We start from the raw sequence: 13485 nt of genomic DNA, 5'->3' as shown, positions 1-13485 counted from the left end.
GCCTTTGAGTAGGAATCAGTGCGCGTATTGCAAGGAAGAAGGGCATTGGAGGAACGAATGTCCGCAAAGAGAGCAGTACGAGAGAGACCTACCCAGGGCAGGCTACGGAAACTTTAGAGGCAGAGCGAGAGGTAGAGGAGGCCCCGGAGGGAGTAATGGTAATAGAGGGAATAATGGGAACAGAGGAAGTGTTAGGGAAGACAGGTATATTCCAGCAGCGCAAAGGTCCCGCGATAGAGAAGGCAGGGACTTCGTAGGATTGGCTGACACGGTCATGGAGGACTATTGATACCGACCGGGCTCCATCCCCCTTGGTCGAGCGGAGCCTATGGTCGATGTATCAATAGGGGGGAAAAGGAGTGCGTTCATGATCGACACTGGTGCTGAACATTCAGTGGTGACTAATCTAGTTGCTCCTCCATCTGGAAGGACTATTACTGTGATAGGAGCAACTGGAAGAAGTGCTGAAAAACCGGTTCTTAAAAGTCGACTCTGTACATTGGGAGGCCACGTAGTAAAACATCAATTCCTTTATATGCCTGAATGTCCAGTCCAATTGCTGGGACGTGATATGCTATCTAAATTACAAGCGCAGATTACGTTCCTACCAAATGGAACAACATCTTTAAAGTTTAATGGACCTTCAGGTATCATGACATTATCCGTACCAAAGGAAGAAGAGTGGCGACTTTATACAGTATTGACTAGCCAAAACCCTAGGAGTGATGAGACATTATTTAACATACCAGGAGTTTGGGCAGAGAACAACCCACCAGGACTGGCCCGCAATATTCCACCTATAAAAATTGAACTAAAACTTGGGGTTTATCCAGTGAGCCTAAGACAATACCACATCCCGCAGAAGGCTAAGAAGAACATCCAATCCTATCTGGATAAGTTCATACGGTATGGTATCCTAAAATTCTGTACTTCCCCCTGGAACACCCCATTGCTGCCTGTTCAAAAGCCCGGTACAGATGAGTATCGACCTGTGCAGGACTTGAGAGCAGTCAATGATGCGGTTGTTAGTATACATCCAGTTGTACCCAATCCATATAACCTGCTCGCTTTAATTCCGGGCGGGGCTACCTACTTTACAGTCTTAGACCTCAAAGATGCCTTCTTTTGCCTCCGAATTGCCGCAGAAAGTCAATGTATTTTCGCTTTCCAATGGGAGAACGCTGTAACGGGCTCAAAACGCCAAATGACTTGGACAAGACTGCCCCAAGGGTTTAAAAATTCACCTACCCTATTTGGTTCAGCCCTAAGTCAAGATCTACTGGATTTCGAGTCCATGCCAGGAGAGTGTGTATTGTTACAATATGTAGATGACTTGTTGATAGCAGCAGTTACAAAAGAAATCTGTCAGCAAGCAACGCACGATCTACTGCACATTCTCTGGAAGGCAGGATACAAGGTGTCTAGAAAGAAGGCTCAGTTGTGTTTGCCAACTGTCAAATATCTGGGATTCCATATCTCTGAAGGTCAAAGAATTATGGGGCCAGAGAGAAAAGAAGCTGTCTGCCAAATACCAATACCCAAGAATAGAAGAAAAGTGCGAGAATTCTTGGGGGCAGCAGGCTTCTGTAGGATATGGATTCCCAGCTATGCAATACTGGCAAAACCTCTGTACGCAGCTATCAAAGGTACAGAGCACGACCCCTTCTTATGGACCCAAGAACAGCAAACGGCATTTGAAGATGTGAAGAAGGCTTTGATGAGTGCCCCAGCATTAGGTCTACCTGATCACACACGACCATTCTACCTGTATGTACACGAGCAAAGAAGAATGGCTGTGGGAGTATTGACACAATACTTGGGATCATGGCAAAGACCTGTTGCCTACATGTCTAAGCAATTGGATGCAGTGGCCAGCGGACTTCCACCTTGTCTAAGAGCCGTAGCTGCAGCCGCCCTGCTAGTAGCTGAAGCCGATAAACTCACTCTGGGTCAAGAACTTTATGTACGAGTCCCACATGCAGTACAGACGTTGTTGGATTACAAAGGAAATCATTGGTTTAGTAACAGCCGTATGACCAAGTATCAAGCAATGTTGTGTGAAAACCCAAGAGTGCATTTAGAGACTGTAAACACCTTAAATCCAGCTACCCTCTTGCCACAACCTACTGAAAGTCAACATGATTGTTTGGAAGTAATGGATGAAGTATTCTCAAGTAGACCAGATCTTCGTGATTTTCCCATCCAGAACCCCGATGTTCAATATTATACCGACGGCAGTAGTTATGTGAAAGAAGGGATCCGCTATGCAGGATATGCAGTAACAACAATAGACAAGGTGATAGAAGCTCGGCCACTGGCGAAAGGAACATCAGCACAAAAGGCAGAACTGATAGCACTGACACGAGCGTTACAATTGGCTGAAGGTTTAAGAGTGAATATCTATACGGACTCTAAGTATGCGTTTTTAACCACTCATGCCCACGGAGCTTTGTATAAAGAAAGAGGACTACTGAATTCAGAAGGCAAAGAAATCAAGTACGCAGCTGAAATCCTACAACTATTGGAAGCAGTGTGGGAGCCGAAAGAAGTCGGTATCATACATTGTCGAGCGCATCTGAGAGGAGATGGTGATGTAACCAAGGGAAATCGGATGGCAGATAGTGCAGCTAAGCGCGCTGCTGAATCAGGAAGACAGGAGTATGTGGGGCATATAGCTGCTCTTATACCAACTCCACTGTCCCAATGGACTCCAGTTTATACAGCTCAAGAAGAGGAGTGGTTAAAGACCGAACCGGGAAAGTATTTGGAGAACAAGTGGTATCAGCTAGAAGATGGAAGAATAGTCATACCAGCATCACTAGCGGTAGAAATTGTCCAAAATTATCATAACGGGACACATTCTGGGAGAGACAGTACTGAGGAATCTCTCAGAAAACATTTCTACATACCAAGATTGTCCAACTTGACTCAGGCCATTGTACGAAGATGTGTAACGTGTGCTAAAAATAATGCAAGACAAGGACCAGTAAAGCCACCAGGAGTCCAGTTTATGGGGGGACTCCCCATGTCCGATCTACAAATAGACTTTACAGTGATGCCTAAATCGGGTGGACATCGTTACCTGCTGGTAATTGTGTGCACCTATTCAGGCTGGGTAGAAGAATGTCCTACTCGTACAGAGAAAGCAGGAGAAGTTGTGAGATTCCTGCTACGAGAAATAATACCCCGATATGGACTACCCTGTTCTATAGGATCGGACAATGGTCCAGCTTTTGTTCATCAGTGCCTACAACAACTGACTCATATGCTTGGTATAAAGTGGAGGCTTCATACGGCATATAGACCCCAGAGCTCTGGTAAGGTAGAGAGAATGAATAGAACTATTAAGAACCAGTTGGCTAAAATGTGTCAGGAAACCCAACTTAAGTGGAACGTTCTCTTACCCATAGCTTTATTGCGAATCCGCAGTACCCCTACCAGAAGGATGGGCCTCTCTCCTTTTGAAATCATGTATGGGCGACCACCTCCCGTACTTGGTAACTTAAGGGGGGATTTGAGTCAGTTGGGAGAAGGAATTACCCGGCAGCAGGTTGTAGAGTTGGGTAAGACTATGGAGGAGGTACAGAAATGGGTACAAGATAGATTACCTGTGAATATTTATCCCCCTGTTCATAGTTATCATCCAGGAGATCAAGTGTGGATTAAAGAGTGGAATAATGTACCGTTAGGGCCCAAGTGGAGAGGTCCTTATGTTGTTCTTTTGTCTACCCCTACAGCGATAAAAGTAGCCGAAGTGACTCCGTGGATACATCACTCCAGGGTTAAACCAGCAGCAGTCGATTCTTGGCAAGTTACAGCAGATCCAGAGAATCCCTGCAAGATCCGGTTAAAACGCACTACTCAGTCGGAGTAACGAGGAACTATTGTGGATTACAAATTTTATTATTTTTGGGATTTGGTGCGTGAGTGAGAAGGCCATAATAAAGCCTGTCCGCTTACCAACACATAGTATATAAGCCAGGAAAGTCTCGAAGGGACTCCTGTGAAGACGAGCAGAACTCCATTCCCTGCAGCCCTCACATCCTGGAAGCTGAGGTGCCTTCGCACGGACGAAGACTGAGGATGACGGCGAAAGATGTGCTTTTGATAGTGTTTATTTATATGTGTTTTTATATTCAGGAAGGTAGAGGTACCGACACTCCTAGCTGTGAGGTATGCATTAAGACTACGAGAACAGGTAACCATATTTCTCAAACCCTAATTTGGCATTCACAATACGAGTGTAAAGGAGATGTATCGAGATGTAGATACTTAAATATAGACTATAGTGTGTGCCATTTAGGAGTAGGAGAACCTAAGTGCTTCAGTCCGGAGTATCAACCTCGTACAATTTGGTTGACTCTCAGGAATGGAGATCCTCAGGGGACCCTAATTAATAAGACGGTGTTAGAATCCGTACATTCTTCGGGTGTTCTGCTATTTGATGCGTGTAAAGCGATATCGAGTGGTAGAAAGCCGTGGAATGTATGTGGGGATCTTAGATGGGAGAGGACGTATGGGTCTAATGATAAATATATTTGTCCCAGTAGTAAAAATAAATATGTGAGTCCTAGATGCCCAAATAAAGACTATAACTTTTGCCCATATTGGTCTTGTGTGGGGTGGGCGACTTGGGGACAGACAGTAGATAAAGACATGATAGTGACTAAGTTGCCGACTAGCCCATATTGTAAGTCTATGGAATGTAATCCCATCCATATACTTATAAATAACCCCGATAAGTTCTTAGACAAATATGGCAATTTATTTGGGTTTCAGATATACGGGACGGGTTTAGATCCTGGGACATTATTGTTTATAGGGATAGAGACTGATACGGTATCCTCCCAAACTCATCAAGTATACCATTCCTTTTATGAAGAGATGAGTATAGATAATAAGATCCCCCATAATGCTAAAAACCTGTTCATCGATTTAGCCGAAAGCATTGCCGGTAGTCTTAATGTTACCAACTGCTATGTGTGTGGAGGTACTAACATGGGAGACCAATGGCCTTGGGAAGCAAAGGAGGTAATGTCCGGTTCTGAGGCAGTTGACCAATTAATATCTACACAAGCCGATTATCATATGAGTGTTAGAGGTAAATCTGAGTGGAGATTAAAGACCTCCATCATAGGTTATGTTTGCATAGCAAGGAAAGGAATAATGTATAATACTTCTGTAGGAGAATTAACTTGTCTAGGGCAAAAAGCTTATGATGATGATACAAAGAATACAACTTGGTGGTCGGCTTCAAATGTCTCAGAACCATCTAACCCGTTTGCTAGATACGCCAATTTAAAGGATGTGTGGTTTGATTTATCCATCACATCTACCTGGAGAGCCCCAGCAAATTTGTACTGGATCTGTGGTAAGAAAGCCTATTCGGAGTTGCCACAGGACTGGGAAGGGGCATGTGTGTTGGGTATGCTCAAACCATCCTTCTTCTTGTTACCGATTGAAACAGGTGAGACTTTAGGTGTTAAAGTGTATGATGTGAATCATAGGAAGAAAAGGGGACCCATAGAGATAGGCACCTGGGAAGATAATGAATGGCCTCCCCAGCGTATCATAGATTATTATGGGCCAGCCACGTGGGCTGAGGATGGTACCTTTGGTTACAGAACCCCTATTTATATGCTCAACCGTATTATAAGATTACAGGCGGTGGTTGAGATTATTACTAACGAAACATCACAGGCGCTCAATCTTCTAGCGAAGCATAACACCAGGATGAGGACAGCAGTCTACCAAAATAGATTAGCCTTGGATTACCTTTTGGCAGTAGAGGGAGGTGTATGTGGGAAGTTTAACCTGAGCAATTGCTGTCTTCAAATAGATGACGAAGGGCAAGCAATAGCTGAGCTTACAAGCCATATGGTTAAACTAGCGCATGTGCCTACTCAGGTATGGAAAGGGTATAATCCAAGTAGTTGGTTTGGTAGCTGGTATGAGTGGTTTGGAGGGCTTAAGGCAGTGGTAGGTGGAGTCCTACTAATTTTAATGTTGTGTCTACTCCTGCCGTGTCTTATACCCCTAGTAGTTAGGTCTGTGCAAAGCCTGATAGGAAATATAGCAGAGAGGAAGGCTGCTGCACAGATAATGGTGATTTATAAGTATAAGGCTTTAGATCAGGGAGAACCAATGCAGGAAGATGAGTGCTAAAAGATTCACATCATAAGATAAGTCTGGTCTGGTTCAAGGTAACTTGCGGTGTAAGCAAACCAAGGTTAAGTGATGCCTCAAGTAATTGTAAAATATCAAGAGGCATCAAAGGGGGGAATGTGGTGGAATCTCGGTAAAAATAAATTTAGTAGGCCGAGATTACCACGTGGCATGTGTACGTGCATATGCTGACGTATCGATCAGTTGGTTGCACGAGGCAAGATACGATCAGTAGTGTACGGAGCATGTGCAAGAATACAGGATGTAGTATTCCCCCTCCTCCATTGTGCTGGACAAGCCATGCGGTCAAACAGGAAGTTAGTTCTTATTTGTGTTGATTGGTTAAGAGAATGTGCGGGTGGAGCTTAATATGGGAGGAGTTATGTGCCTATATAAGGAGCCTGCACTATTGTCCGGGGCTCAGAATTTGCTGTACTTTGGTGACATTAGTCCCTCTGAGTCCCGATCGGTGATCCAATAAAGAATCTCTTCCTTCCTGAAGAAACCTGTGTCCATCTCTCTGTGCTTGGCTTCCGTCAGTTTCTCCGGTATCACTCTGGTGCCCCTGTGGGCTCCAATATGTGGGTATGCCACCAGAAGTTTAAAAACCTGCATTATGGAGCACATGGGGAACATACGCATTCATACACACACTGCATTCATTATACACACACTGTAAATAAATATTCAATAAATATATTTTTTTTAGGATCTAATTTTATTTAGAAATTTACCAGTAGCTGCTGCATTTCCCACCCTAGTCTTATACTCGAGTCAATAAGTTTTCCCAGTTTTTTTGGGGTAAAATTAGGGGCCTCGGCTTATATTCGGGTCGGCTTATACTCGAGTATATACGGTATATTTTATTGGGCATTCTCTTCCCTCTAGACATTCATTCTGCTTCATTTTATATGTTTTATCTTTCATGCATATTATATTAACATATGTCCTTTTTTTTTATTAGTTATTTATTCACAGTTTATTTACTGTTTTAGATTTTGTCTCCTTTTTTAACTTATATTTTATTTGCACATATGGGCAAGTGCCCACTATTAGTATGGACTTTACTGAGACTATTTCCACCATGCCTGTGTATGGAACGCACGGTGGAACGCAATACTATCATGTGACCACGTCAAACCGGAAGTCATGTGATTTTGCCGAACCGGAAATGATGCAATCGGCAATATTCCTGAACCACAGCCGGAACAGCTTGAACATATCAAGAGGGGTATTTAAACCCTGAAGATTTTCCAGTGATACAGCACTGAGGAAGGCCCTATCTAGGGCTGAAACGCGTTTGCCTACCACTGGACTTTTATTGGGACTTTCCTTTTGGCGGTATTTTATGTTTACATGCCTTTGTATTTTTACTGCTTTCACTTTTTGGCCATATTTGTGGTGCAATACTGTGCAATACTATACTTCAATACCTGCCTTACTTTTGTCCCTTAATATATTGTGGCGGAACCCGCCTCGCCACTGGGCATTGGAGAGGCCTGGCTGCCCGCCTCCTACCTGCTGACTATGGCCCCTGGTAAATTTGTACATTTGAATGCAATATTTGGGCATGTGGTATTTTATATTGCTGCTACTGGCCCTTTAAGGGCCATCCGTGGACATATGACTTTTAGGAACAATACCCCTTTAAGACTTTGTAGCAGATTACAGTAAGGATGTCTTTTATATTATGTATGTTTCTGTGTGTTTGGCTAAATTGTATATGTGTATGCAGCATTCAACTGATTGTTCGGTAGAATCACTCCATTCATTATATTGAGTGAAACTACCGAACAACCAGACCACCCAGGAATAAGTGTGCCTCCAATTACCGGTTGCAACAATGTTGCAAACGGGTAATTTGCATACTATGTAATGTGTTCTTTGTCCTCTGGGTGGCCACCATTCGGGAAACAAACACGTGGCGACGGCCATCTTAAACTCCCGAACAGCGGTGTTTTGCCGTCGAGTATCTGGAACTAAAATCGGGCACTGGACTAGGCAAACACCGCTGAGACCTCCAGACTTCCAGCAATTCGTGCAGAAACTACCAAATGGCCCGCCGTTCGGTAGAAAGGATCCCACGAACAAGGGGATTCATACAAATCCTCCCCAAGCTCCATAACCCAGTCAATTTGTGTGTTTTCATTCCCTTTTCTGTGACCGACCGCAGGGCCAAAATACATGGAACTATTTTCGGATACTTTACCCATGCGGTCAGTCAAATCTTTACCTGCCCATAACTCCCGAACCCCTGGTCTGATCTGGGTGAATTTTGGATTGAAAGGTGTACCCCCCATATTTGGGGTACATCCAAGAATTGGGGAAAAGTGTGTACTGTATAATTAGGTTAAGTGTTAATCTAAGTGGAGGAGATGTATGGGAGGTAACATCTATGGGATTGGCTATTGTAATCATTATTGTAAATCCCACCCTTGCATGGGAGGATGTCTTAAAAGGAGGTGGTGTGAATAAATCTGCAGTTCCTGCTTAACCCTCAAAGTGAAGTGTCGTCTCATTATTGGGGAAGGATTTATTGTATGCTGTTCCAGTTTGACTGCTAGGAGTCTAAACATATTCGTATGGTTTTGCCTATTCAGCTGTTTATAGCATTCATATGCTTGAGAGTACTCATATGCTTCTCCAGTTTGGTGATTGTGGTGTCTGCCAGAGTGCTTGGAGTCCTCAGGAAACGCTAGGAGCATCCTTCAACGGAGGTACCCAGTCGGGGTGCCCGTCGATCCGTTACATATATATATTTCCTTATATTTTTAATTATAATATTTAATAAATTGGTATCTATATATTCTAACATTGTGGACTCTGAGTTCTTCATAGAAGCATATCGAGAGCCTGGACAGGCACCCAAGGGCGATGTACATAGAGCCTATGTGGCTCCATCTTTGTGAGTTTATTCCACATATATTTTAAACTATTTATACTTTATTTTATGGAAAGCACTATGTATATCTCATTTGTTTTTCAGATGAAACTACAGTGTTTATACTTGTAATAGGTGGTACATTTATACATTGCACCTTTTTCAGTGTGTGTGTGAATCTATTCTTATTTTCTTACATAGGAGATGCATAGCGATTATCTTCTAGACAAGCTAGGTGGTCTCTATTTCTTTCTCGCTTTAATTTTCTTATCACTTACAGACCTGGTTCAAAAAATGTCAATGTCAATAGAGCAAGAAATGTCCCATATCATTCCCCTGGAATGTATCATTGCGTCCACTGTCCTTTCATTGTCCTCTCCACTGCTTGGCTCCATCATGGAGGCTCAGTCTCAGGCGCCCTGCGGTAAACCTCAGGACAAACTGTTTGTTCCATTGGGGGAAAGGGTTAATATCATGAAGGTGTTTCACGACAATGTGTCTGCTGGTCACCCAGGTATTAATAAATCCACTTCTGCTATCATGAGGTAATTTTGGTGGTATTCCCTCAGGAAGGATGTTAAGGAATATGTGCAGGCTTGTTCTGTTTGTGCGGTTTCCAAAGCACCTCATAAACTTCCTTGTGGCTTGTTACAACCTCTTCCTATTCCTGAGGTCCCATGGTCCCACTTGTCCATGGACTTTATTGTTGAACTTCATAGTTGAAACGGTTATACCACCATTCTCATGGTTGTGGACCGTTTTTCTAAAATGGTTCAATTTATTCCTCTCAAGAAATTGCCGTCATCTCAAGACCTGGTACTAATCTTTATATGAAAAAAATGTCCATCTGCTTGGCATTCCTCACAATATAGTATCTAACAGAGGTTCTCAGTTTGTGTCTCGGTTTTGGAGGGCCTTCAATAAACAATTAGGGATTGAATTGTCTTTTTCATCCTCTTACCACCCCCAGACCAATGGTACAGCTGAGAGGGCTAACCAGTCCTTGGAATTATATTTACGTTGTTTCATTAATAGCACTCAAGACAACTGCTGCTGACCGTTTCAAGCATTATGCTGGCCGCAAGATTAGCTATTTTTGCACTCCAAAATTCCCCTCAAGCCTTGTCCTGCCTGTCCGGTGGGTGTTCTTCAGGTGGGGGGGGGTAATGTCAGGTATGCAGCCGCTTATAAAAATGTGATTAATGGAATTTACTGTTCAGACAGGAAAAGTTGTGCTCTTTGACCAATGTTATCATCATCATCAATATATGTTTTACATATATAGATATAGAAAATTTCATCCTTTTATGGAGTTTTGGAAAGTTTCAGGGTCAAATATAGGGCTTGCTAATTTAATTTTCTGTGCTGTCTGTCTGGATTGTCAGGCAGGTTCCTCAATATATAATTAATAAAATCACTTATTTATGTAAAAAATAATACATATATACATATATAGAATTACAGTATTTAGTCTCCCGTGAGACCACGATCATTAGGGCATGCTATGCTTAGAGCCCTCCTTTTGTAGGATGGCATGACAAGTCCTAACATTGTTAAGGAGTTAAATTATTACATTTAAAGGCTGGATTGTGATGATGGAATTATTTTGTCATTAGTACCTACAGGTTTAGAGAATAAACAAGTAGAATAAATATATAATGGACATTTGATCAGTTCACAAAAGATGTACTAAAGGGAGTTTTTTAAACCATACCTTTTAATTGCAATAATTTTAGAAATTTAAACTAATCAACAATTGAATTGTTAGGATAAATAGTTACCTGCAGAACCTGGGATTCCTATGTTTCCTTGATCCCCTTTAGGTCCTACTTTTCCAGGAGGTCCTGCAATACCTCTTATACCAGGATTTCCCATCTCCCCACTTCGTCCTAAAGTTAAATATACATTGATTTAGATTTTTATTTACGGCTTTCTATGGCAGAATGAATGTATGGTGGAATAAAAGTCAATGAAAATTAAAATCATGCTTTATATTTCTTAGAGTGTACTCTCAGGAAATAGAGTTTTGATGTATTTATTTCCACATTATTTAAATAACACAAGTGCACAACATATAGGCAGTATTACACAAGGATACAGTTTATCCGTTGCTTATTTTTGTTAACAGAGCCACTTCAAATACTCTATATAGACACACAGTGTATCTGCCTTTAAATTTGCTGATGACACATTTTAGTTACATAGTTACATAGTTGAAAAGAGCGTCCATCAAAACAACATTCATCAAATTCAGCCTTTCTCACATCGGTTTTTGCTCTTGATCCAAAAGAAAGTAAAAACTGCAGTTTGAAGCGCTTCCAGTTTTGCAACAAACTACAAAATAATCCTTCTTGACCCCACACAGATCTCTACTTAGATAAAGAAGCTATTATCCCACAAATTACAAATTATATTCCTGATTATTATGTTTTTGCAAGTATTTATCTGTCAGGTGCCCTGCCCCGTGCTGCTTGCGGCATCCTTGGCTACCCATCACTGCGAGCAGCGTCTTCCGGTCCCTGTCCGCTGCTTGCGGCTGTCCCCACCACCGCTCCACAGACTGACAGTGTTTCTGATGCTGCACGCTCCAAGGCAGCTTCCTTATATGTGTGCCGAACCCAGTCATGTGACACGGCACACAGTGATGACTTCAGAGATCACAAGAGAGGGAAGAAACACCTCCCACGTGTTGTGATTATTGGAGGTTAGCCAATAAGACACACCCTGTGTGTTTATAAGCTAACTTTCCCCTTGCCTCAGTGCCCTAGTGTGGCCTTTACTTAGCCCAATTGTGCATTATACTTTGTCTGGATATCTTGTTTACCGATCTTTGGCTTTTCTTACGTTTACACTTTCTTCTGTGCTCCCTGACCTCGGCTTGTCTCTTGATATTCCATCTCTCTGTTTCCCTTTGACCTTGGCTTGTACTTTAACTCTCCTTTTGCATAGCCCAGCCATTCTAAGGACCGAAATTGCAATTCTGTCTATTGTGTCCTGTCTGCGAGTTAGGGTTCCCTACCAATCATGACATTATCCAGTTGCTGCTTAACCTCTTAAGGACCAAACTTCTGGAATAAAAGGGAATTATGACATGTCACACATGTCATGTGTCCTTAAGGGGTTAAACAACTCAATAGACTCTAATAAAACAACCTCTTCAGGCAGATGATTCTACATACTTATTGTTCTTAAAAAAAACTTTTATTGCACATAAAGAAACCTTTCATTTGCTTTAGGCTAAATTCCCTTTCTTACAGTCTAAATGTGTGTCCTATGTATAGTCCTGTTCATGAATAGGTTTACTGACAATAGTTTGTATTGGTCCCAAATATATTTGTATATTGCTATCATATCTCCTCTGAGGCACCATTTTAAAGAGATTTTTCTTTTAAAGAGATTCAGATTTGTTAATCTTCTTATTAACTAAAATGATCTATTAATTGTATTAATTTTGTAGCCCACCTCTGCCATAATGTCCATAATGTCCTTCTTTAGAACAGGTGCCCAGAATTGCACCACATATTCAAGGTGTGGACTTACCAGTGATTTATAAAGAGGCAACATTATGTTTTCATCCCTGGCATTAATGCCCCTGTTTTTACATGATAATATATTACTGACTTTAGTAACTGCAGACTTAAATTGCACATTGTTGCCTAGTTTCTCTATATCAACTCCTAAATTTCATATTCAGATTCAAAACACTATGCTTTGTGTCCCTATTCTACTGCTAAAATAAACAGGTATAAAACACGTTATGTACTGTTATTGAATTACATGAAATATGCAAAAGTCTCTAAAAAAAAAAAAAACATAGATTGGCTCTAACCTGGCTCTCCTTTCTGTCCGTAAGTTCCATCCCTCCCATCTCTGCCATTAAGACCTGGAAGACCCTGAACGACAGAACATGTAGTTGGTATTTCTGAATTAGCCTGCGTGTACAACACCATCATGATTGCAGTTGTAATAATAGAATGCATCCATAAATAGTACATCATGATGAACCTAAAAATAAAAGAAAAACTGTTTAGTAATCAACAACTTTATGACAACCTTCTTAAAGCCAATAGTGCTGTATTGTGTCTACCAAACTCACAAAATCCTCACCTCTCTCAAAAGCTGTTAAAGTATAGCAACAGCAAATGTATCTAGTGATATGGTTCTCTCAGATCCCTGCTGTTCTACCTACAAAGTTACAAGTCAGCAGCAAAGTAAATGAAATAGCGAATATTGATTTCTTGGAATTACCATAATGAACTTTGTTAACTCCCAGAAGGTCAATGTCTTGACCTGTTTATATTAGAATACCTTGTGAAATCACTTGCACTCTGCTGGACTCTAAAAAAGTAAACATTGCAAGACATGCAATTCTTTAAAATATTTCAAATTGGTTCATGGAGTAGTTATATGCTCTTTGTAAAGGATCCTGCTATCCGTGC

The 13485-nt window shown here is 41.6% G+C and overlaps 1 protein-coding gene across 2 annotated transcripts in view; it reads right to left on the bottom strand.

Moving 5' to 3' along the window:
• Nucleotides 1-13262, bottom strand: part of LOC134575709 (pulmonary surfactant-associated protein D-like) — a 132974-nt gene extending 119712 nt beyond the window's left edge. For both annotated transcript variants that reach the window (XM_063435081.1, XM_063435082.1), the window contains exons 1-3: nt 13154-13262; nt 12876-13051; nt 10828-10935 (exon numbers count right to left, since the gene is read on the bottom strand). In XM_063435081.1, coding sequence (XP_063291151.1) covers nt 10828-10935; nt 12876-13044 — 277 coding nt within the window. In that variant the 5' untranslated portion in view covers nt 13045-13051; nt 13154-13262. The remainder of the gene's footprint in view (nt 1-10827; nt 10936-12875; nt 13052-13153) is intronic.
• Between the last annotated feature and the right edge of the window lie 223 nt (nt 13263-13485).

The sequence above is a fragment of the Pelobates fuscus genome, chromosome 10 (assembly GCF_036172605.1).
Source record: "Pelobates fuscus isolate aPelFus1 chromosome 10, aPelFus1.pri, whole genome shotgun sequence".
NCBI lineage: Eukaryota > Metazoa > Chordata > Amphibia > Anura > Pelobatidae > Pelobates > Pelobates fuscus.
This window is presented reverse-complemented; position numbering and strand designations above follow the sequence as displayed.